We start from the raw sequence: 26,746 nt of genomic DNA, 5'->3' as shown, positions 1-26,746 counted from the left end.
TGCATAAATTTTTATGTCACCATTTAATAGTGATATAGGCCTATAATTAGAGCACTGCGTTTCGTCTTTTCCCGGTTTGGGGATTGTTGAAATATAAGCTTTAAGCATTTCTTGGGGAAAAAACCCTTGCGTGGCTGCCGCGTTTAGAGCTCTAGTAAGATAGGGAGCTATAACATTACTAAATTTTTTATAATACACGTTTGTATACCCGTCAGGGCCCGGGGCTTTGTTTTTTGGCATGTTCCTAATCGCGTCCAAGACTTCCACAGTCGTAATTGGTTTGGTTAGGGGTGGCAGAGCTTCAACAGGGACTATTGGCAAATGTAGCTTGTTTAGGAATTTGTTTATATCTTCCTCTACGGGCAATTTTATGAAAGGTTCGTCCTTAAGATTATACAAGTTGCTGTAAAATTTAGCGAACGTGTCGGCTATATCCTTAGGATTAATTCTAGTTTTTTGGGAGGCATCTTGTATTTTCCCAATTCTATGCTGTAGGGTTTGTTGAACAAGTTGTTTTTTCAAGATAGCCGAGGCTCTATTCCCCATAATATAGGTCGCGCTCTTAAGTTTCGTAAGCTGCGCTTGACATCTACCCAGAATAAGGAGGTTTACCTCCTCTTTAAGTTTGCTCAACTCCGCTAGTATAGCTTTTGATGGGGCTATACGTTTTTTTTGTTCAAGGGCGTTAATTTTCAACAAGAGCTGTTCCTGTTTTTTCCTCGCCTGTTTAGTCTTGTATGACGCTATGCTGATCAGTTGTCCTCTAATAGCTGCCTTATGGGCACACCACAAAGTGAGGTCTGCTATGTTCGAGTCGTCATTTAATAAGAAAAAGTCAGTTAAGCTCACCTCTATCTGTTTGTGGGTAGTATTGTCTGTGAGCAAGTCATTATTAAGTCTCCAAGGGGGCTTAGTGGTGAATTGGTGCTGTTCTTGGAGCGAAAACTCCACTAGAGAGTGGTCTGTCCAAGTAGTGGTTTTGATATTGCATTTTGATATCATATGTAATGTTGATGCGTGGGTTAGGAATAAGTCTATCCTAGTGTACGAATTGTGGTTAGCCGAGTAAAAAGTAAAATCTTTTTGCGTGGGGTGCTGTACGCGCCATATGTCATACAGATTATACTGCTCTAAGAGCCTAGAAAATTTTTGGGACTTTTTGATAACTACCCTACCATAACTTTTGGGTAGGGACTCTACCTGAGGAGTTCGATCCATCTGTGGGTCGGGTATGTTATTGAAGTCGCCTCCAATTATGACTGTCCCTTGCTTAAAGTTATGAATTTGTTCTAAAGCTTGCATTAAAAATACAGTTTGTTCTGCATTTGGGGCGTACAGGTTGACCAAGGTGTATAGCTGATGATTAACGTTACAAATAACAATAAGACATCTGCCACTGGAGTCAGCCAAGTGCCGCACACTAGTTATGTTTAGTGACTTTTTTACCACTATGGCTACACCTCTCTTTTTAGAAGTTGAGGTCGCCGCTGCCAGCATCTTATAGTGTTTATTTTCTAGTTTGTTTCGGTCTTTGGTCCTAAAGTGGGTTTCTTGGACCCAAATTAGGTCCGCTTGTTGCCGTTTGCATTCCGCTAGCATTAACAATCGTTTGCGAGGGGTATTGAGGCCCCTAGCATTGATACTCATACATTTAAGAACCATTGTGGTGTAATAAGCTGCTAAGTGGGCCGTACCCGGCTGACTCCACAGTTAGCAATACATATACAATCGTATACAGTGTACCAGTCTCCAAAGAAGGATAGAGAAAGTGGAAAGGAAGAAAAGTAGCATAAACAAATCTAACAAAACATATATACAGTTTAGCCAAATATATTGGCTGTTCTCTACCTGCATGCATGCCCTGGCTAGGCCGAAAGTTCAGCAGTTAGAGATTGTAGAAGGGGGGTGTTTGGATCCGATGGAAATAGATCCATGTGTCAGGAGATGCGTGTTAGATAAACGACCAGGGTAGGCTTCCCTTGCTTAAGGTTGGACTTTGTGCCATTCCTGTTCAATTTGCATAGAGCCTTTTGAGGGTGGTGGTGCTTGCTGTGTATCCGTGTAGATCTTCCATTGTCTGAGAGCTGCTGTGCCCTCTGCCACTGTAGCAATGATTTTTGTAGTATTTTGCCAGTGGACTATTAGCTTAGTTGGGTAGCCCCATTTGTATTGTATCTCATGTTGGCGTAAGATTTGCGTAATTGCTGCCAGTTCACGCCTTTTGGCCATGGTAGCTGTCGACAGGTCAGCATATATTTGGATGTTGTCATATGGAGCTAGGAGTGTCTTGTGCTGCCTAGCGTAGTGCATCAAGGCTTCTTTGACGTGGAAAAAATGAATTCTCAGGATAGTGTCCCGAGGAGCACCGCTAGGAGCATTTTTTGCCTTAGGGATCCTGTGAATCCTGTCTATTATTAGCTGATCCGCTGGAGTGTCCGGTAATGCCGCTTTAATGAGGTCTAAAGCATATTGGCGTAGCTGAGGTGGAAGGGTTTCCTCAGGTATACCCCTTAGCCTCACATTATTCCGCCTTGAGCGGTCCTCCATATCAGCTATCTTGTTCTGAATTTTTTCCAGCTCTGCGTCGTGTAAATTAACTGCATCCGCCATAGTATTGTGCACTTCCACAAGGTCTGCCATTTTATTTTCTAGGCGATCAGTGCGTTCGCCCAGTTCTTGCAAATCCCTTCTCAGGTCCTGCACTGTGCGCTTAGTGTCTGCGCATATATCTTCCCTGAGCTGTGTAAGCATGGCTTTTAAGTCTGCCTGTGTTATGCTTTGACCAGAATCACCGTACTTATCTGGGTGTTGTTCCGTTGCAGCTCCCGCGTGTGCAGGTGATGATGCGCTGGAAGAGGAGCGGGCGCCATCTTGGCTGCTGCTTTTCTGAGAGGCCTTCGGCTGGGACCCGTAGAAGTCCGTGAGCTGCAGCGGCTGCTGTTTAGTTCTCCTCCTGGACATCGCAGCAATGGCCGACGGTAAGTTTGCGGTTGAATTCCGCCCTGGATCTGCGTATTGCTGCTCTTATTGTGACACCGGACACGGAGCTCCACAAAGACGCGTGTAGCTACATGCACGCGCAGGCCACGCCCCTCCCGGAGTGACTTTTTTCAAGCAGCATTCATATATTTTACGTAATCCGTATCCACCGCTGTAGTAGTGTATACGTTGACCTTGTAGGCATTATTTGCACACTGTTTTCTTCAACCCGCCATCTAGCTGTGTGACCTTGTTCACATTCTGTCTAAATATCCATAATATTACCGTCTCCAGAAAAAACACCGGAGTGACTTTTTTCAAGCAGCATTCATATATTTTACGTAATCCGTATCCACCGCTGTAGTAGTGTATACGTTGACCTTGTAGGCATTATTTGCACACTGTTTTCTTCAACCCGCCATCTAGCTGTGTGAGCTTGTTCACATTTTGTCTAAATATTGATAATATTATCGTCTCTAGAAAAACCACTTGAGTTACTTTTTTTCAAGCAGCATTCATATATTTTACGTAATCCGTATCCACCGCTGTAGTAGTGTATACGTTGACCTTGTAGGCATTATTTGCACACTGTTTTCTTCAACCCGCCATCTAGCTGTGTGACCTTGTTCACATTCTGTCTAAATATCCATAATATTACCGTCTCCAGAAAAAACACCGGAGTGACTTTTTTCAAGCAGCATTCATATATTTTACGTAATCCGTATCCACCGCTGTAGTAGTGTATACGTTGACCTTGTAGGCATTATTTGCACACTGTTTTCTTCAACCCGCCATCTAGCTGTGTGAGCTTGTTCACATTTTGTCTAAATATTGATAATATTATCGTCTCTAGAAAAACCACTTGAGTTACTTTTTTTCAAGCAGCATTCATATATTTTACGTAATCCGTATCCACCGCTGTAGTAGTGTATACGTTGACCTTGTAGGCATTATTTGCACACTGTTTTCTTCAACCCGCCATCTAGCTGTGTGACCTTGTTCACATTCTGTCTAAATATCCATAATATTACCGTCTCCAGAAAAAACACCGGAGTGACTTTTTTCAAGCAGCATTCATATATTTTTACGTAATCCGTATCCACCGCTGTAGTAGTGTATACGTTGACCTTGTAGGCATTATTTGCACACTGTTTTCTTCAACCCGCCATCTAGCTGTGTGAGCTTGTTCACATTTTGTCTAAATATTGATAATATTATCGTCTCTAGAAAAACCACTTGAGTTACTTTTTTTCAAGCAGCATTCATATATTTTACGTAATCCGTATCCACCGCTGTAGTAGTGTATACGTTGACCTTGTAGGCATTATTTGCACACTGTTTTCTTCAACCCGCCATCTAGCTGTGTGACCTTGTTCACATTCTGTCTAAATATCCATAATATTACCGTCTCCAGAAAAAACACCGGAGTGACTTTTTTCAAGCAGCATTCATATATTTTACGTAATCCGTATCCACCGCTGTAGTAGTGTATACGTTGACCTTGTAGGCATTATTTGCACACTGTTTTCTTCAACCCGCCATCTAGCTGTGTGTATTATCGTTTCCAGAAAAACCAACTGAGTTTTTGTTGTTGTTGTTGTTTTTTTAAAAATAATGCCAGGCAAAGGCAGGCCGCCACGCAGAGGCCGTGCTAGGGGCCGTGCTGCTATGCAATCCTGTGGCCCTAGCAAATTGCCCAGTTTTAAAAAGCCAATGACCCTGAACTCCCAAAATGCTGAAGAGGTAGTTGACTGGCTTACACAGCACACCCCATCCTCTACCGTTTCTAACTTTACCACAACATCCTCCTCATCCTCCACTGCTATGGCCACCCCACGTAACACTTCCTCCACCACCGGTGCCCCTTCTTCACTGGGGTCAGAGGAGTTATTTTCCCATGAGTTTCTTGAACTGAGTAATGCGCAACCATTATTGCCAGAAGAAGATGAAGGAGATGAGGACCTTACACCAGATTTAATTCTGGCAGAGAACACGATAGAGATGGACATAATGAGTGATGAGGAGGAGGTCCCCGCTGCTGCTTCCTTCTGTGATGTGTCAGAAGAAATTGATGCATCTGAGGAGAATGATGATGAGGAGATTGATGTTTTGTGGGTGCCTAGTAGAAGAGAGCAAGAGGAGGGTAGTTCAGATGGAGAGACGGAGAGTCAGAGAGGCAGTAGGAGAATAAGACTTAGAAGAAGCAGGGAGGACAGCCCGCAGGGATCAGTAGGGCAACAACATGTATCGGCACCTGTGTTCAGCCGGCCAACGCACCCGCCATTGCCGCCAATGCCGCCAACTTCTACTGTTACCGCCAGATCGCACACTTCCAAAAAGTCAGCAGTGTGGGATTTTTTTAATGTGTGTGCCTCTGACAAAAGCATTGTAATTTGCAATGAGTGCAGTCAGAAACTGAGCCTTGGTAAGCCCAACAGCCACATAGGTACAACTTCTATGCGAAGGCACATGAGCGGCAAGCACAAAGCACTTTGGGAGCAACACCTCAAAGGCAACAGGCAAACTAAAAGCCACACTCCTTCTGGTCCAGCATCTTACTGCTCTACCTCTGCTCTCCTTGACCCGTCTGAACCACCCTCCACTCCGCCTTCCACCTTGACCACCTGTTCCCATTCCCAGTCATCTGCCACCAGCCAAGTTTCTGTGAAGGCCATGTTTGAGCGTAAGAAGACAATGTCTGACTGTCACCCCCTTGCCCGGCGTCTGACAGCTGGCTTGTCTGCACTCTTAGCCCGCCAGCTTTTACCATACCAGCTGGTGGACTCTGAGGCCTTCCGCAAATTTGTAGCAATTGGGACACCGCAGTGGAAGGTACCCAGCCGCAATTTTTTTTCTAAAAAGGGAATACCACACCTGTACCAACATGTGCAGAGCCAAGTTACCGCATCTCTGTCACTTAGTGTTGGGCCAAAGGTCCATATGACTACTGACGCATGGTCCTCCAAGCATGGTCAGGGCAGGTATGTCACCTACACTGCTCACTGGGTGAACTTGGTAATGGCTGGGAAGCAGGGAATGGGTAGCTCAACAACAACAGTGGAGTTGGTGTCACCGCCACGGATTGCACGCGGTTCTGCCACCACCTCTACTCCTCCATCGCTCTCTACCTCGTCTTCTTCTTCTTCTTACTCTGCTGCTGGGTCCTCCTTCTCCTCCTCCACACCTTTGCACCCCCAGCTCCCCCTAGGCTATTCGACGTGCCAGGTACGCCGTTGTCACGCTGTCTTGGGGATGACGTGCCTGGAAAGCAAAAACCATACCGGATCTGTACTCCTGTCATCTCTGCAGTCACAGGCCGATCGGTGGCTGACCCCACACCAACTGCAGATCGGAAAAGTGGTGTGTGACAATGGAAGCAATCTGTTGGCAGCGTTGAGACTAGGCAATTTAACACATGTGCCCTGCATGGCACATGTGTTAAATTTAATAGTCCAACGTTTTGTCTCCAAGTACCCAGGATTCCAGGACGTTCTCACCCAGTCCAGAAAGGTGTCGGCCCATTTCAGACGTTCCTACACAGCCATGGCACGCCTTGCTGACATTCAGCAGCGCTACAACATGCCAGTCAGGCGTTTGATTTCTGACAGCCAGACTCGCTGGAATTCAACGCTCCTTATGTTGGAACGTCTGCTGCAACAACAAAGGGCCGTCAACGAGTACCTTTTTGAACTGGGTGGTAGGACTGGATCTGCACAGCTGGGGATTTTTTTCCCCCGTTACTGGGTGCTTATGCGCGATGCCTGCAGGCTCATGCGACCTTTTGAAGAGGTGACAAATATGGTCAGTCGCACCGAAGGCACCATCAGCGACCTAATACCCTTCGCTTTCTTCCTGGAGCGTGCCGTGCGACGAGTGACAGATGAGGCTGTAGACCAGCGTGACGAGGAGCTGGAAGCGCACGATTTCTGGTCGGAATCACCAGAACGAACCCAGGCACCTGCTGCAACGCAGGGAGAGGTGCCAGAAGTGGAGTCAGAGGAGGAAGGTGGCTTTGTGGAGGAGGAGGAGGAGGACCAACAGGAGCAGGCTTCCCAGGGGGCTAGTGGTGACCTTTTGGGGACCCCTGGTCTTGTACGTGGCTGGGGGGAGGAGACCGTGGATGATGCAGTCCTTGATAATGAGGAAGCGGAGATGGATAGCTCTGCATCCAACCTTGTGAGAATGGGGTCTTTCATGCTGTCATGCCTGTTGAAGGACCCCCGTATCAAGAGGCTTAAGGAGAAGGACCTGTACTGGGTCGCAACGCTACTAGACCCTCGGTACAAGCATAAAGTGTCAGAAATGTTACCAACATACCACAAGTCCGAAAAGATGCGGCATTTACAAACCAGCCTGCAAAACATGTTGTACAATGCTTTTAAGGGTGATGTCACTTCAGGAACTCATCAACATTCCAGGGGCAGAGGTGCCAGTAATCCTGCCACGAGCACACCTGCAAGGACAAAGCCCTTTGGCCAGTCTGTAACGTCAGACATGCAAATGTTTTTCTGTCCAAGGCAGCGCCACAACCCTTCTGGATCCACCCTCAAAGAACGCCTCGACCGGCAGGTAGCGGACTACCTGGCATTAACTGCAGATATCGACACTCTGAGGAGCGATGAACCCCTGGACTACTGGGTGCGCAGGCTTGATCTGTGGCCAGAGCTGTCACAATTTGCCATGAACCTCTTGTCTTGCCCAGCCTCAAGTGTGCTCTCAGAAAGGACCTTCAGTGCAGCAGGAGGGATTGTAACTGAGAAGAGAACTCGCCTAGGTCACAAAAGTGTCGATTACCTGACCTTTATTAAAATGAATGAGGGGTGGATCTCGGAGGGTTACTGCACGCCGGAAGACTTGTTCTGACTTCTATGCAGCTGTCCTTCTCTTCAAGCCTCATGACTCCACACACAGCTGTCCTTTAGCGTCCTCCTCCTCCCTCCGCCACCGTTACAAACTAGGGTGCAAACCCTACTGGTTTAATTTTTTCTGGCCTCTGTGCTTCAGTGGCTGCAACCAAAAAAACTGGGCAAACAATGTCTACAAGGTCAACGTATGGCAAAAAATGACTATTTTCAGCATTTATATGGCATATTTTTTCTGGCAACTGTGCTTCAGTGGCTGCGTCCAAAAAAATGCATATTTTCTGCATTTATATGGCATAATTTTTCTGGCCTCTGTGCTTCAGTGGCTGCAACCAAAAAAATGCATATTTTCAGCATTTATATGGCATAATTTTTCTGGCAACTGTGCTTCAGTGGCTGCGACCAAAAAAATGCATATTTTCAGCATTTATATGGCATAATTTTTCTGGCCTCTGTGCTTCAGTGGCTGCAACCAAAAAAATTTATATTTTCAGCATTTATATGGCATAATTTTTCTGGCAACTGTGCTTCAGTGGCTGCGACCAAAAAAATGCATATTTTCTGCATTTATATGGCATAATTTTTCTGGCCTCTGTGCTTCAGTGGCTGCAACCAAAAAAATTTATATTTTCAGCATTTATATGGCATAATTTTTCTGGCAACTGTGCTTCAGTGGCTGCGACCAAAAAAATGCATATTTTCTGCATTTATATGGCATAATTTTTCTGGCCTCTGTGCTTCAGTGGCTGCAACCAAAAAAATTTATATTTTCAGCATTTATATGGCATAATTTTTCTGGCCTCTGTGCTTCAGTGGCTGCAACCAAAAAAATGCATATTTTCAGCATTTATATGGCATAATTTTTCTGGCAACTGTGCTTCAGTGGCTGCGACCAAAAAAATGACTATTTTCAGCATTTATATGGCATATTTTTTCTGGCCTCTGTGCTTCAGTGGCTGCGGCCAAAAAAACTGGGCAAACAATGCCTACAAGGTCAACGTATGGCAAAAAATGACTATTTTCAGCATTTATATGGCATATTTTTTCTGGCAACTGTGCTTCAGTGGCTGCAACCAAAAAAACTGGGCAAACAATGTCTACAAGGTCAACGTATGGCGAAAAATTACTATTTTCAGCATTTATATGGCATATTTTTTCTGGCAACTGTGCTTCAGTGGCTGCGTCCAAAAAAACTGGGCAAACAATGCCTACAAGGTCAACGTATGGCAGTTGTTTAAAGAGAACAGTAGATTACTAGCCAGCAAAGCTACCTAAGCTAAAATGTCCCTCAAATCCCTGCAGACTTCTGTCCCTCCAATACAGAGCAGTATCAAGCAGATTACTAGCCAGCAAACTTACTATCATCTGTCCCTGAAATCACTAACAGCTCTCCCCCTACACTATCTCTTCCAAGCACACACAGGCAGATTTTTCAGATACATTTTTGCCCTTGATCCCCCTCTGGCATGCCACTGTCCAGGTCGTTGCACCCTTTAAACAACTTTAAAATCATTTTTCTGGCCAGAAATGTCTTTTCTAGATGTTAAAGTTCGCCTTCCCATTGAAGTCTATGGGGTTCGCGAACCGTTCGCGAACCGCTCACATTTTTGCGCAAGTTCGCGAATATGTTCGCGAACTTTTTTTCCGACGTTCGCTACATCCCTGGTCTCTCAGAGTCAATATATCAGGGGCTAATGAGATGTTTTGTTAAAAGAATGTTGGAACGATATGCCCCTAGTCAATTCCCATGTGTTTTATATTTATTATAAGTACTCGCCATTTGCTCTAAAATATTTTCATGACAATGTTCACATATGGTACAAGCCTAATCAAAGACATGGTTATGCACTGCCTGTTGCTCATTTAATTTGATATAAACTATCTGTTGCTCAAGTATTCATTTTGGGGGCATAGTTTTCCTTTAAAGCAGTGTTGGACTGGCCCACCGGGATACTAGGAAAACTCCCGGTGGGCCAAGGTATCAGTGGGCCCTCCTGCTTCTAAACATTTGGCCTATTTCATGGTCATTCCCTATTTCTATGAGAACAAAGAGGATAAATAAGATTATAATATGTAGAGAAACGACACTGCTTTAAAGCATTAGCAACACAATTCTTCATTGTAGTGCAGTAAGATATTTATAAATATGTATTAGTGTTAGACATTTAGTAAGGATTCAAGATTTGTTTGTGCAAATTGTCTGCTTATATTTTGTCCAGGTTGTCTGTACCCAAGTTGTTAAATTCATTTAGGGCGTAAATGTTTTTCTTGTGCTTTTCATTTTTATTTTTTTTAGACTGGAACAGAGAAAGTTTTAGCTCCTAACTGCAAAGCCCTAAAAGGTTGAAGAAAACCCTTTACAGAGAATAGGGTTGTACTGTAGGTTATCTTAAACAGAATACTCTAAAAGCAATAGATTTTTTTTTTAATACTCCCTATTATGGGGTAGTTAACCATAACCATCAAAACAGAGGCTGCTAAAAATTAATCAATGGCACAACTAATGACTTATTGATGCTGTTACATATAATTATATGCAGTAGGTTCATAAGCGACTCAGTTAAAACATCTAGCTCCCACCAACGTTTTAAAGCTTAACGAGTGATCAAGCATGAACCTTATATGAACCTTATATTTATATATATTCATTAATTTATTTTTTCTTAACATTTTTACACTTCAAAGATAACCAGTACCCCCCCCCCCAACCTTACACGCATGCTGTTAAGGAAAATGTCACACAGGGCTGTTTTAGAACCTTTAAACATTGCATTTTGGGGCAGTCCAAAAACATTAACAAGCACTATTGTGGGCCATTTCAGAGAGATGTTATGACAGCCTATTGCGTGAGCTTTAGTGTCCTACTGGGATACTTAAAACCTGCGATACTTAAAACCAGCGTTTAAAGGGCCCAACAAACCCTGTTGCCCTAAAAACCAACACAGATCTAAATGAACAAGCACCTAAACAGATATTGGATCTTTCAGGAATTTGTTCAGAATCAATAAAAAGTAAAATAAGACGACAACGTTGTGAGGTGTTTAAAACTAGATTTATTAGAGGAAACAATTAGGCATTTAGTTGATCAGTATAACAGAAGTATTAATGTGTACATGATTGTCAAGGCAGAATACATTTGAGTTCTAGGTCTATTTCAGTTTGCATTATGCCAGTCAGATGTATGTGTTTTGAAGGCTGTTTTTAACATGCATTTTAGAACATATTTAAGCAACCATTCTTTCCAAAATATCTGATAAACTTCTAATGTCTCATTTTCTGTAACAGTAGAGGATGCAGAGTTTTGAAATTCGTGCAGCTGTTGTTTTTGTCATTGTTGGCAAGTTGACACATTAGTTGGAGGTATGTAAGCTGCATATAACCTGTGTTTTGCTCATAATTGCTATAAAGCTGCAGATTACAAATTATTGGCAGAAAATCGAATTCAATGGTCACCCTACAATAGACATGTACTTAGACATGCTTATTGGATAGATAATAAAAAAAATTAATGTAAGGGAATGTTACAGTTTTGAGCAATGTGGCCATAATATTGTAAATAACAGAATGGAAAGTTACAGTTATGCAAAAACGTGCCAAGTCAGGTCCATTTATGTGAGCTCTTCATTAATACATGTGCAGCTTACTGTTGCGTCTGACTTATAACTGTTTTATTTACTCCCCCTGTCAACGCTCCACTCCCCGCATAACTGCATGGAACCTGGTATATTTTCAAAGACAGGATATTTTAAACCATATATACCTATCTCCACAAGAGGGAGTGCCATTAATTCAGACAAGGAGTTGTGCTCTAGTAACTAGTAACTTAAGGGAGCTCTTACCATTACATAATTTTATTGTAGGAGTGCTGGGACTTGTAAAAAAACAGTTTTTAAGCATTTCTTACAAGGATGAATACAAAACCAACAACATATTACAAACACAAATATATAATGATTCATACCTGCTAGTCCAGTCAGAGACCATTTACTGTGGTGCCTTCTGGGCATACAAAGGCCTCAATTGTCAAAATGACTGGAACATTGGTAACAGTTCAAAGACAGTTCAGTAACATATTCAGTGAATTCTGAGCTGAAATGTCTAAGGAAAACAGCAGAGGCGCCTAAACATAAAACACTGAACAAGTAGGGGAAATTAACAAGATTTAACATCCGATACAAATGAAAACAATTAAATGAACATTTTTTGCAGCCTTAGTTTTGAGTGACTATGTTCTAGGCCTCTTATCTATAACACAAATATGCTCCCTACAACCTGCCTGCTGCTGTTTCTCCAGCGTCACTATAGTCTTTACCAATTGAAAAATGATGGGAATCATTTGTTGTCTGAAGGGCCTTAGCCCAAACATTCCAGGACTTTATCAGAGTAAAGTTATTTGCATAATATTTATAATGTAAAAAAGAAAATTTCAGATTCAGCTCACAGATTCAATCTATTGAATTTCAACACATGAAGTTTGCAGTTTTAACTAGTTTAATATGAACTTTTGTCAAGTCTAGGATCTCTGTGTTATTTTCTTGTGAACATATGTGAAAGTACAATACATTGATTTCATGCAACAAACATACAAAGAACACCTATTTACAAGTACGTGTATACATATTGAAAATAAAGGAATGCAGGAATAACATTTGTCACAGGAAAGAGGTAGATGGGTTTATATATCATGTCTTTGAGAAGACACTGCCCAGAGGTGGATTTTGACCCATTTCTTTGGTGGTGGTTCCATGTTGAATGGATTGATTTTTAGCGAGGATCAACTAATTGCAACAGTGTATATGGGTATAGTCTTTGCAGGTAATGTTGTTGTTCTGTGATAGTCTTATAGTCTAGTATAGTTAGTATAGTCTTTGTGGGGAAACAATTATTTTACTGAACTCATTTCCTTTGACAAGGTTAGTTTTACAGATGTAGATGTACTGGCCATTCTTTGCTATAGGAAAAGGAAATACTGGCACACAGAGCGTTTGCAGCAGGTAAACCTTGCTTTAATTCAAAAAGTGTGGAATGTGCAACGTTTTGGGGTCACGCCCCTTTCTCAAGCGTGACCCCGAAACGTTGCACATTCCGCACTTTTTGAATTAAAGCAAGGTTTACCTGCTGCAAACGCTCTGTGTGCCAGTATTTCCTTTTCCTGATACATTTTGGAGGCTGCCGTGTCCTCTCATACTGAGCACCAAGCTACAATCGCTAAGGACTGCTGTGGGTGTGCGATCGCTCTATCTTGTTTCAGTACATACTTTGCTATACCCATGTGTATATGCTTATAGGAACAGTTGCATAACATTAGATGCAAAGTCTATCATTGGAAGCTCATGCATTTAAAGCAGAATTTTAAATTCCACATGGCAATAGTGTTTCTAAATACATCTTAATATTGGATCTGAACGTTTGTCATCTCATGACTACTGTTGTACAAGGCAGAAAAAAACAGACAATTTGTAACATGCAAAAAAGACTTCACTGTATTGTTCACAAAATGCTGACAGTCCAGTTAGGCTACGTTTTGCTTGGCCAAGGAACATACACCTTATCTAGACACATAGACTACTGCATAGATATTCAGCACAACAGAGTTCCATGACCATAAATTGCATTGATCCTTGAGACATTCTTACATTGTACAGTGCCCAACATTGAAGCTTTTGTACTTAGATACAATTCAACATGTTTGGATGGGGGTGTTTTTCTTCATTTTGTTTCAGTTATTTAGGTCTGGTAGAAGAAATGTTATTGATGGAGGGCATATATATAGTATTACATACTTAACATGCATTGAAGTTTCATGCAGTTTGGATATTGTAATCTTTATATTTGCTGTTTGCAGGCATCTCAAACACCCAAACTATTTGTGCCATTTGGTGCCTGCATTGCAGGGTGCTCTAACACCCAAGGCTTTGCAGATGCAATTGACATTAGATGGGTTAGGTCCCTATCACATGCAAAAGTCAAAAATGTAATTGCTCTCTGTGTGCACTTTAGTTTTGTTTATCATTCTTCAAAGTAATGACTTTTAGGTAAATGACTTTTTATTGTTATATAATACACTTCAGTTATCCTGTCTAGTACAACTGGAGTATGCAGAGCTATCAGTCTGGCAAATATCAGAGGAGCTGGTGCCAAAGAACTTGTAGAAATATCTTCATTTTACTTATGACTGCTGCCTGACCTTGGGTCTGATTTCCTTGTCTTCACTTATGACTATTTTGACTGTGTATATTCAGCACAGTGAGACATATTTACCAATATCTAAGTTAAAGGGCCAGTAGCAATCAAGGAGCAGGGTATCTAAGGCATCTATAAATGGAATCAAAAACCCTATAGTCTACTTGTGTCTATTGTGTCTAACATAAACACAGACATGTATGGTATGATGCCTCCAATTTTTTCTTTAATTGAAGGAATCAATGTTGTATCATTTCTAAATATTTTCTCCATGCCAGTTTTAGAAGTAGCAGATTATAAAAAATCAATGGTGACAAAATTCTTTGGCACTTATTATTTTCCACTGTGTTTTAGAACAGAATTTTATCCTGTAGATCAAGAGGTGTAATAATTCTCTTTTTAGAAACCATGTCAGATACAGAACACTGTTCAGTATGTCCAAATTTGTTATCATTAGAACTTTTAAAATGTTATTTAATGCATGAAATAAATTTAGGGGACCTGAATGAGACAAGCATGTGGAGCAATAGAGAGAGACTATTTTTTTTAAAGTTTTCCTTTAAAAGAACAAGGAAAAGTAACATCTGAAAAGTGAAAGCAGTCTAAAGTATATAGTAAAAAGTATATACAATATAATGTTCTGCTGCCCTGAACTGGTAAAGTTGGTTTGTTTCCTTCAGAAGCATTACTATCATTTATATACCCCCAATGGCTACACAGCATCTTGTTTATATAAACTATAGACAGGCCCAGATTTGTGGCAGGGCCTATATAGCTATTATTTGGGATTCAGATTTGGCCTATTAGAATCCGAAAAAAAAATCACATGACCGTTCTAACTTTTTTTCCACTCATTTTTCATTTTGCCTCTTCCTTGCCTTTATTTATAAATGCAAATTAGGGTTAGGATTCAGTTCGTTATTCAGCCAAATCTTTCACAAAAGATTCAGCCAAATCTTAAAATAGTGGATTCAGTGCACCACTAGCAATTATACCAGTGAATGCTCTTTTTAGCAATACTGTTTTAAATTAATACGTACATACAATGGCCAGTAGTAGCAGTTGTTTAAGTGTAGTCAACCTCTCCTCATTTCCTGTCTCTATAATAGTTGGCACTTCTTTTATGTGTGGCTTTTAATTTTGAACTTTTAACTAATTAATGACTGTGAAATATATTAGGCATAGGCAATGTATTTAAATGTATTAATGTATTTTAATTTGATGCATGGGAAATGATCATTGAGGGCACGGTCAGCTCAACAATGCTTGTAATCCACTACTCTGGGGCAACCCTTGTGTTTTCTTGCAACATTTACACATTTTTAACATGGCTGAGAGATACAAGACAAGAGTATAATGTATAGGAGGTGATTACAGCACAGGTGACAGAAGAAAAAATGACAGTTGTGCCTTACCTTTGTTTAAACCTAATGCACTAATCACAGTAGCTAAAAGAGTGCTTTCTTTAAAAAAAATTGTAATAGACCTTTGAATATTCAAATTAGTTGAAAAAAATTGATTACCAAGGTTTCCCTCAAAGTAAACACTTTTATTTCTTTAAAGACTGTTACAAAGTGAAGGAAATGTTTAACCATTAGCAGTCCTTACTTCATAATGTACACTTTCCACTGTATATTTTGCATAAAAAACACCCAAATAAATTTGTGGTTTACAATGCAACAGAAAACATGCAAATGCAGGTATCTAGATTGAAACCTTCACATATATTTTAGGTGTGCAGATATTGTAAAGGTTGTCACTGCAATTGGTGGATCGATGTATTGGACATTTCAGAGGTTAAATTAATATGTCTTTTGACTTTATCCTGCAGAAACATTCATGGGTATTTAGGCCCTCTAAACATCTTGCCTAGCAGACAAATTGTTGCATAGATCATTCTAGGATATAAGTGTGCAATTAATTTACAAAATTAGTAATTTCATAGAATTATGTACTAGAAATCTAATTTCTGTAAGTAGAAATGATCCCAGATGCCACCAATTTCCAGTATTGGATGGTTAGTGATGGGTGCTGCATGGCTAATATGACTGGGCTTCTTGTCTGCCCAAAGCCTTTCCACAGACAGGAAGGCAAGTGGAAGCAAGACAACCCAAAATTGTTAAAAGTTTCCATTGGTTAGAGATAACAAGATGTCAAAGTGCTAGTAAATGTCGACAGCCCTTAGACCAGGGGTCCCCAACCCTTTTTTACTCATGAGTCACATTCACAGTCACAAATGTAAAAAGAGTCGGGGAGCAACACAAGCATGAAAAAGTCCCTTGGGGTGCCAAATAAGGGCTGTGATTAGCTATTTTGTAGCCCCTATGTTGTCTGGCAGCCTATAGGAGGCGAGGCTTGGCACTATATTTAGTTTTTATGCAATTAAAACTTGCTTCCAAGCCTAGAATTCAAAAATAAGCACCTGGTTTGAGGACACTGAGAGCAACATCCAAGGGGTCCAACATGTTGCTCACGAGCTACTGGTTGGGGATCACTGCCTTAGACACAGTGTTAACAACTGCTATATTAGAACAAATGCGTGTCTTAAAAACCTTATGGGGTTATGCAACAAACTGTTTGACCTGATGCAGTTACCTATAGCAATCAATCAGAATGAAAATGTAATAGCCCCTTGGTTTAGTCTTAAAGAGGCAGATTGTATCCATCTACTCCTTTACAAGTGTATTATGTTACTACTCACATTAGGCACATTCCATAAGTGGAAGTCCATAGAAATGAAGGTGCAGGTACCAGCTGCTCCTACTTTACTGCAGTTTGCTAATACTACTGCCCAATATCCAATTCCAATTTTTACAGAACTCATCAAAAGTTTTTTTTTAAAGGGCAATGCTGACATGTATGACAAAAGCATATCCACATTTACCAGGGTAACAGAACAAAGAGACTACACGTATGTGAATGAGTTGATCATTATACAGGTATTGTGTCCTTGCTGCATCTTCCACAATGAATACAATTTGGACTAGGGATGGGTTTCTTACAATGCATCTGTGTAGAGTTCAATATTACACGTTGGATGCGCACTTAGACTTATCTAGGCACATGCACACAACTGTGTTGCTTTCAATTCAACTTTGACTATAACTAAAATCTAAAGAATGTGTTTATGTTGTGAAGAATGTTTGTGGCAAATGTTTGAAGTATACATGAACTTCTGTAAAATGCTCTTATTATTTAGACTTTGGAGGAAATAGAAAATGAATAACAATAAGATCTTATTGTTGGGGCAGAGTAGAAAATACAAAGGCTTTGTATTCTTTTTTTCGTTGCAGACATCTATTTAGGGCTTCTTACTAAAGTAGGTAAAGTGAATTCCGTACTCCCTTTATTCTCCTTTAAAAAAATAAAACAAAGTAAGACATTCTTTGGTTTTGAGACTAGTCCATGAATACAATAAAGTAGCAGCATATGATAGAAGCTGAAGTTTCTGAAAAGGAAAAGATTACTACATATATTATACCATACTTTAGTGTAAGGAGTGTATGGTGGAAACATTTTTACATATACTTTTATATCATACTTTAATGGATTATATGGTTATAATTTGTTACAATACTTGGGGGAGGTTATGACGAAATAACTTTTGCACACATTATTTGAAAGGACTGCAACTGAAAAAGAAACAGTTTATATTCTTATTTTTGAGTCCTATCAATCTATAGGATTGGATTTAGGTTAATCTAAATGAGTCCGTTACAATATTATCACTGAAAGAAAGGGGCCTGGAGCAGTTTGGTCAGTTTAACAAAGGTCAATATTAAATTCAGCAAAAGCAAAATTGATATTCCCTCCTCCCGATAGATCAAGCTGTTATCCAGCTTTGAAGCTGCAAGTTGGACTTTGTTTGTCTACAAGTTGTCTCAGCTTATTCACACTGACAGCTTACAGTCACTCCAGAGTGTATGAAACAATTATTTATACTATTTTGTGTATTACGGATTTGAAGTATATGATGGCCAGTAAAATACATACTAACAAAAAGCTGAAATGAATGTTGAGTTTCATATTTTACAGTCAGTAAACCCCCTTTCTTCTGACTTGTTGCACACCTCTATAAATGTGTTACAGTCATTCTGTGCAAGTTTGTTTAATCATTAGAGAATGAATCCTACTGTTCTCTAGCAAAATAGGGACCTGGTCTCATCATGGTCTATTTATAACCCCTTCTATACCCTCTCGGCGGTACAAACATTTAGTAGTGTGTATAAAGGTTTGTTTGTGTAAGACACAGAAGGGGTTGATGCTTGTATGTTTGCTATAACTGTATAAGGCAAGAAAAGGGAACCTGTGCACTGGCTCATTTTAGTAAGGCATAGTAAAAAAGTAATGTATATTACCTGTAAGGCTGTAAGGCAGTCAGATGTTGGACACAGAAAGTATGGTTACAATTTAGTATATCTAAGTGACGTGAAGAATTGATACAATCGTTCAGCAGCAGCGTGTATGAGTAGCAGAAGGACAAGGAATTATTAATGTAGAATGTTCGGTCATTCGAGCCTTATTTGGCATTAAAACTTCATATAAATAACTGCAAAAATACAGCGAAGGGATGATCTATGGATGTAAACATGGAATCTACTACTCTGATTTAAAAGTACCTCTGGGTTCCCTTTTGATGTACCATGGCCAAACAATGATGTCATTTAAGGGCTAAACTCCAAGTATTTTTTGTTAGAGAGGACTGCAGTCAGGTCCTTTTTACAACAGCCCTATATTATAAAGTTTCTGGCCCTCTCTCCTCTACCAGATAACTTATATACAATAAACATCCTTTGCATCAGGCTTACCCTGTACAGGCAACCCTGCATCTCCATAACAGCTGCCTTTTAAAGGAACGGGTATCCATTGCATTAAATCACTAATCTCTTTCTCCACCTAGACTGATGCTCCTGTTAAAATTGGAATGGTCCTGGTATCTTTCATACATAGCTACGATGCCATCTTTGCACTATTTCCCAAGGCCCTTCCTCGTCTTTTGCATGCACAGTATAGTAAAATAGAATAATGTTCCTATTGTGTGATGTGGAATTCACAAGAAACTAAAAGTTAGCAATTTAATATTGGCACCCCAGTGTATTATCCTTTCCTTGTCCTTTAACGTCTTCAAAGCAAATCATCTTATTTACAATATCACTGTACCTTCTTTAGAATAACAGTTTTTTACATGAATACATTTTGATGATCAAATACAATTACTACAGAGACCAAGTAAAATTTCACATTTTATGATGGCCATGCAGTTGTAATGTTGTCCTTACTATCTACCCATTAGAGTACTGGCACATGAGATTCGTTGCCTCTGATAAATCTTACCGCAAGCATCTTCCTGCAAATGCTTTCCTCCCAACAATAATGTAAATTGCTGGCGGAAAATCATATGTGCCACTTTAATTTTTTGAAGTTTCCTTAAAAGGCAACTTTGGAAAATACGAAGTGCTGCATATGTTTTCCCACCAGTGATTTACATTATTCTTGGTGGAAAAGCATTTGCAGTAGATTAGTCGCCTGAGACAGGAGATTTATTGCAGAAAGACTAATCTCTTTGTGTGCCGTACCCTTAATGCCTTCTAGTTATTTCCACCAGAATACTGAAAAAGGTAATATTGCAAAATGCACTTCTCCCATCTAATCAAAAGGATAATAAAAGTCAATTTACCAGATGCCCATGTCACAAAGTTTTCAGGGAGAATCAAGAATGTTATTGTTAAATGTAAAGTAATTGGTAACAACATTCTGACAATCTAGGCTCTCCTGGAGAGAGTCATCTGTTATGCAATAGCCCCAGTTCTGTAAGAAACTAAGTTCAATCAAATGAAATTAGGGGGCAGATTTATCAAAGGTCGAGGTGAATTTTCAAATTACAAAAATTTGAATTTCGAGCTATTTTTGTGTACCTTGACTAGGGAATAGTCCAAATTGGATTCGAATTTGAAAACATTTTGAAAATTCAAATATTGAAATTTATCATGTACTCTCTCTTTTTAAAAATTTGACTTCGACCATTCGCCATTTAAAACCTGTTAAATTGCTGTTTTAGCCTATGGGGGACCTCCTAGAGCCTATTTGGAGTCAACTGGTGGAAAAACTTAGATTCGAATTCCATTGAATGCACTATTACTTCAATTTGTATGGTTTGAATTCGGCCAAATATGTACCTATTCAATCAAAAATTGACCTATACGGCCAAAAAAAAACTTTGACTTAATTTTTGTTGGTCTTTTTGAATTCAAAGTTTTTCAAATTCGAAATTCGACCCTTGATAAATATGCCCTTAGATGTCACTTTAGAGAAACTGTGTCCAGTGCTCCATCAAACAGTGGTGGGGTTCACCAGGTCCACTAAGCATTCATAGTATAGATAATAAATCCACTGGAGAGCAAGTCAAACTTCTGTGTAGTGTTTATTTAAAGATGCATAGCACTACATGTTTTGGACCTCTTGGGTCCTTCCTCTAGTGCAGAACACTAATTTACAGTCAGCCTATTTAAGGCCACCTACCCCCACACCACATCATGTGACACAACCAAATGTTTTTCAAAATCTTTTCACAGATTTTCAGCCATCTGGGCTATCCTATGAACTAATGTGGATAATATACTATGGACTAAATATTACCAGATGGTAGGATTTTTTATACCTTACTAATGAAGATTTCTTATTACTATATTTTACCAATGTGTCAGTTACATGATAGTCCTATGGTAGTATCTGAAAAACTTATTACACCTGGCCACAAGATAAAGCTGGTGTACACTGGGAACTTTTGGTTTGTGTCACATGATGTGGTGTGGGACGATTAGAAGGATTTTAATCCATCGATCAAACGATTTTCCTTCGATCAAAAAAAGCAAGGAAAGCTTATGGGGACCTTCCCCATAGGCTAACATTGGTGCTCGGTAGGTTTTAGTTGGCGAAGTAGGTAGTCGAAGTTTTTTTTAAAGAGACAGTACTTCGAATATTGAATAGTCTAACCATTTTTAGTTGGAATCGTTCAATACAAAGTCTTAGTCGAAGGTCGAAGTAGCCAATTCGATGGTCGAAGTATCCAAAAAAAAACTTCGATTTTTTATTCTAATCCTTCACTCGAGCTTAGTAGATGTGCCCCTTAATTAGTGTTCTTCAACTGCACCAGATGAAGGACCCAAGATCAGAAACATGTAGTGCTATGCATCTTTAAATAAACACTACACAGAAGTTTGACTTGCTCTCCAGTGGATTTATTCTCTATACTCTAAGAAACTATCCTATTAAAAAATATTTTATAAGCCTACGAGTATGAGATCACAGGTAAGATTTGCATATATATCATTTTTTTACAGGATAACATTACAATATGAAGCATTATAAATGTGTTTTGTGGTAAATCATAGCTAGTTCATAAGCTAAATTAAATTAATATTGTCATTCTTACATCTTTCTTTCTCAGATTTGGAGATTCCTTTGCTCCAGTTTTCCAGCAGGAGACCAACATTCCTGAAATATAGCTGTTAGAAGATTCTTCTAATTTTTACTTAACATTCAAATCAAATATCCATGCACCAAGGGGCAACACACACTATAATTTTTCAACAAAATCTCTGCTCTGAGTGATGCCACAATAAAACGGCATCTGTACCTCTGAAGGGACACAGTAGGGCGATGTACAGGGCAGATAATGCTCCGCTGTGACAATTTCACAGTCACACTGCCTATAACACATAGTTTAGAACTGAGCATTTGACTGAGATCATGAGGTTAGGGCTATCTGATGATACTGTATATCTTTATCATCACTTCCCAAATGATTTCCACTGAAAGCTCGGCTTTATTATAAAGCTGCTTTCTAGCTTTGCAAATGATAATTCATTACATCATAAGAATCAAAATAATGTTGCTGTCAGTCTGTTTCTGAAAACAATAAATGTCATCTAAAATGAGAGAGTGAAGCTTTAGTTAAGTGGTTCTCAGAATGTAGGCTGAGGATAACCCACAAGCCCTTTTGCATATATATACAGTATATATATATTTCCCAGACTCTGACTATCAATAGAATAAGAGAAGATGTATTATATAAAGTGGAGATATTTGGAAGTTGTTATCAAAGAAAGACATTGGTCTTTTTTACTTAGTCTTTTCAAGTATTATCAACTCTACATCTTTGATAAGTAATATCAGAACAGTATTACCAATACTTTATTGCCTCCTGTTTCCATTTCTGTATTGTATCTCTCACAGTCTTGACTACTACATGTTCTCACCTTGTGAAAAAAAAGAGGGCTGCAGTACAAGACGAATTCAAAAGTATTACTAGAAAAAAAGTATAAATTAAGACACCCAAATTAGTATTAAATAATCCAGTTGAGACCTCAATTAATGAAAAATACAACATATACGGTACCAATATCCCACACTCAGAATTATTAAGAAAAAAATGACATAAAAGAAAGTCCGTTAGTAAGAACGTTGCAAGACTCACACAGCACCAGAGATGGTCAATTCATTTTGCCTTATCGGAACTGGAGTCATTGCAGTTTCTACTACTTTAAACAATTTTTGCTGCAGTATAAAATATGGCCATAAAAAAATTATTTTTTTTATCTTTGAGTCCATTCTGGAGTGCACAATTCAGAATGAAATCACTCTTGGCAAGTCTGCCCTAAAGCTCTTTGGCTGCTCATTTGCTCCCAGCATGCACTGTTGTGACAGAGCTTGGCCTCGGTCTCCGGTCTCCGCCCACTGCAGAAATGGCTGAAGAAGCGGAAGAAACTCCTGACAGGAAACTGTAAGGGGCAGATGGGGGCTTACCTGCAAAAAGGAACAAACATGAATATTATTTGCTATTTCTTATGTCTAAAAGAGATTGAGTTTTTCAAAAAAAAGCATGACATGTTAAAGGAACAGTAACACCAAAAAATGAAAGTGTTTTAAAGTTATTAGCATATATTATTCTGTTAGAATGCACTGGTATTGCTTACATTAGATTTGGCGCATCCGATGTGATGCCTGTGCTTCCTCTCATTGCGTTGAATCGGAAGGACGTGCACCATGTAGTTCTAGCCTTAGAGTGCACTGGCTTGTAATTTTAATGTTACCCTGCATCTGTGTCACCCCCTTTATAGAAAGATATTTGGAGCACTTATTGGACTAGTGATTAGCTGTATAATAAGGGTTGCATACTTACAATCTTTACGGCTGGTTCCATCTGGGAGGGGACTGGCAGGGCTGTTGCCACCTGATACACTTGAACTGTCCTGGCTGCTTCCAAGATGCAATTTTCTCATGTGTCTCACTACTGCAGTAGCATTAAAAGCTTGCTAGAAGACATTATTTATATTTCAATGGACTTAATTGTTTCAATTGGTATTATGCACATTACAAATCTTCCACAGGGTTGTGGGTGTATAACAAATCTTTAAATAGAGCAAGGAAGTCCTGCTGCAGATTGAAGCATGATCATAACTTCATGTTATGAAAAAACTGACACATTGATATATCTGCATAATTGAAAGTATTTGTGACATAGAGGACAGCACCATTATTATCTGAGCTTTGTCTGAATGCCACAACACATTATAATTGTACATTTTCAACCCTCTCTACTTTAGTGAATCTGCTTGGCAAAGATAAGTGTTGCTTTGTAAATAGCAAGCATGGAAAAATAATATACCCATATATGGTTAATGGTTGCATTTCAAATATAATGTAGTCTCATAATGTTTCCTGAGTATAAAGGACAAAAACAATATATATATATATGTGTGTTTAATATGTATATATGTTTAAATAGATATAAACAGACTGATTTGTGCCTATATTAGGTATATTTTAATATGTTATGTGTAAGATTTTATTTAATAGGTAAAATAACAAATAAGGAAAATGTACCAAAGTAAACTAAATTTCTTATTTTGTTATATTAAGGTCTCTAAGGCTTTCATGCATCTGGTTTGTTTTTTATATAACAACTGAATATTATCTTCATATAAAACAAAATGCATATAACTTACCCTCCATTTGCTTTTTGCAAAGTTTTTACGAATTTGTGCACTGACAGACTCATGGATATTTTTACAAAGAGCTGTATCTCCAGCAATCCTGCGGACACATTAAAAGAGTCTTCTATGAAATACTGTGGTTGGTTTATATATTTAAGAGAAACTTAACTCTAAAATGTTTATGCCTTTGTGTGATGTTACAGAGAGGAAGTCTTATAGCATCTTTGTACAAGCTCTGTTTAAGCAAAGTCGCTTCTTTTGCTTCTTTGTCTCAGATTTGTTATGTGTCTACCAACTTATCCCTGGCCAAACCCCTCAAGGTCCCAATACATGGGCCGATATAAACTGCCAACCGATTAAGTCAGCAGCTTATTGGGCAATGTATGGGACTTCCCTGTTTGATATTTGGCTGAAAGTTGGCAGATGTCGATCGGGAAAGTTTTAAAATTCAGTATTTGATGCGGTCCTCAATCCGACTGCCCCTATTCTCCTCATTGTGGTCAGATTGTTGGGCTTTGGGACCCATTATCGGATCAGCCCAATATCACCCATCTCAAGGTCTGGATATTGGGGAGAGATCCACTTGTTTGGCGACTTCGCGAGCAGATCTCTGAATGTATGACTAAGCTGAAGTCATGAAGACATTTGGACATATGCTACTCCCTTCTGTTTCACTAGCTGCTGTTAAAATTATATTTCAGTTACCTTTTTCACCCTCATTCTGGTAGCTTGTTTTACTGCTCAAAACACTTTTCTCTTCCCAAGCCACCCCCTGACTGACCTTAGCCCCCACCCTACAACTTTCTCTGCTCCTGTAAATTCCAAGATAATTGGAAAAGATCAAAGGACTCAGACCATATAGTAAAAGACACACCAAACAATAGATATGTAACCAAGATAGTTACATAGTTAAATTGGGTTGAAATGAAAACCCAGCATCCATACACACACCCCTCCCTACTTTCACATAAATTCTATATACCCATACCTATACTAACTATAGAGTTTAGTATCACAATAGCCTTTGATATTATGTCTGTCCAAGAAATCATCCAAGCCATTCTTAAAGGCATTAACAGAATCAGCCATCACATCATTCCACAACCTCACTGTCCTGACTGTGAAGAACCACCTACGTTGCTTCAAATGAAAGTTCTTTTCTTCTAGTCTAAAGGGGTGGCCTCTGGTACGGTGATCCTCTTTATGGGTAAAAAGGACCCCTGCTATTTGTCTATAATGTCCTCTAATGTACTTGTAAAAATGAATTGTGCAATGACATAATGAGACAAACAGAAGTAGAAAGCTGGGAGGATACTGGTGTATGTATTGGGGTGTGCTTATAATGATATTGTCTTCCAGTTTACTTTTCATCTGTACAACTATAGTTTAAATCAGTGAAATCAGATAGGAATAACTGTTCCAAGACTCAGTTCATTTGCTGAAGATTCTTGCTTGTGGCAGGGGTGGGAATTATGCAGTGTATGATAGCTAATGCAGTGGCAGATGATTGCTTCCAAATTACTTAGAATATTTTGTAAATTCTAGTTGAAATTGTGTGGGTGTGTTATAACAGTTAAACACATGGCAGTTCTTTTCATTTCTATTATGCCAATCTGTGCAAAGTCATATTAAATACATTTTGATTTCAGGCTAGTTATTTTTATTTGTGTAAACAGCAATAATATTGACCTAAAGGACTTCCCCAGGACCCCATATATACGTTATTGTATTTATCTAGGTCCCAAGGTTGAAGCCTGATTTTGGCTCTTACAATGCTTCTTCCCAAGCAGAATGTGGCCAGACTGCATACTAGAAATATCACTGTAAAAAAGGTCTAATAAATTCTGTAACCTTTTTTGAAATATGATGGGGGATTGGGGATAATTTCTACAGTTTCTCAACAATCCGACTTTCTACTGTACCTCTTCTATCCTTTTTTCTTTATCTATCCTTTGGTTGGAGTACATAATGCACAATGTATCTGATGTGTGTTTCCAAAGCTCAGGCAGTCTTGATGCAATGTGTGCATTCCATATCTTATAAACTATGGTACTACATACGCTAGATCTACTTTGATGAGAGACTTTTGAGTCTGACTGGTAAAAACCTTTGGCAGCACTTTTTGGCCCAGAGGAAATGTGATTAGCATGTGTCTATGAGGAAAAAAAGTCAAGCTATTTAGTTTTATTAAATTGCTCCATATTAGGCTCGTACAGATAAGTGTTTTTCAGCTGTGTTACCTGTTTGCAGGGCTAATGTTTTAGAGAAATATCTATAGGTTATGGCATGTTTGGATTTAAGCCTTTGACATTTACCATAAAACTTTTCCAGAAACAGAGAAGAATGTATAATTATGCATCATTCCTCCACTTCACTGTTGCTCTGTTTAAACAGAGAACAACACAAGCAATTTCATTGGCTCTTCTGTGCCTTGTGGCCTTTGGCACCCACCAACTGCTCTACAGTTTTACTAGTCACGGGCAATGATGTATTCAGTGCAAGGTGCTGCTCTCTCGGCTCTCAAAGCACCCTACACCTTGTACATGGGACACATTAAAAAGTAAACTTTATTTGTAAATGTATTTGCTATTGAAAACACTCTCTGTCCTCTCCTTGTTATATCCTACACTCACTGCTGGTCCTCACTCTTGAAACAATGTTACTTAAGCCAAATGTCCTCTGGATATCCTTCCAATTCCCACAATCACGTAACTCAATCTGTACAGG

At 39.4% G+C, this 26,746-nt stretch overlaps 1 protein-coding gene across 1 annotated transcript in view; it reads right to left on the bottom strand.

Moving 5' to 3' along the window:
* Positions 1 to 22,203: 22,203 nt before the first annotated feature.
* The window catches only part of MGC82022 (protein), a gene marked incomplete at its 5' end in the record, with an annotated part of 118,773 nt that continues 114,230 nt past the window's right edge, over positions 22,204 to 26,746 (bottom strand). The window contains 3 exon segments of the mRNA NM_001092626.1: positions 22,204 to 22,829; positions 23,206 to 23,338; positions 24,032 to 24,119. Of these exon segments, the coding sequence (NP_001086095.1) occupies positions 22,699 to 22,829; positions 23,206 to 23,338; positions 24,032 to 24,119 (352 nt within the window). The 3' untranslated portion in view covers positions 22,204 to 22,698.

This window comes from Xenopus laevis, chromosome 3S (assembly GCF_017654675.1).
Source record: "Xenopus laevis strain J_2021 chromosome 3S, Xenopus_laevis_v10.1, whole genome shotgun sequence".
NCBI lineage: Eukaryota > Metazoa > Chordata > Amphibia > Anura > Pipidae > Xenopus > Xenopus laevis.
The sequence above is the reverse complement of the archived record's forward strand: the minus strand, read 5'-3'. Positions and strand labels throughout refer to the sequence as shown.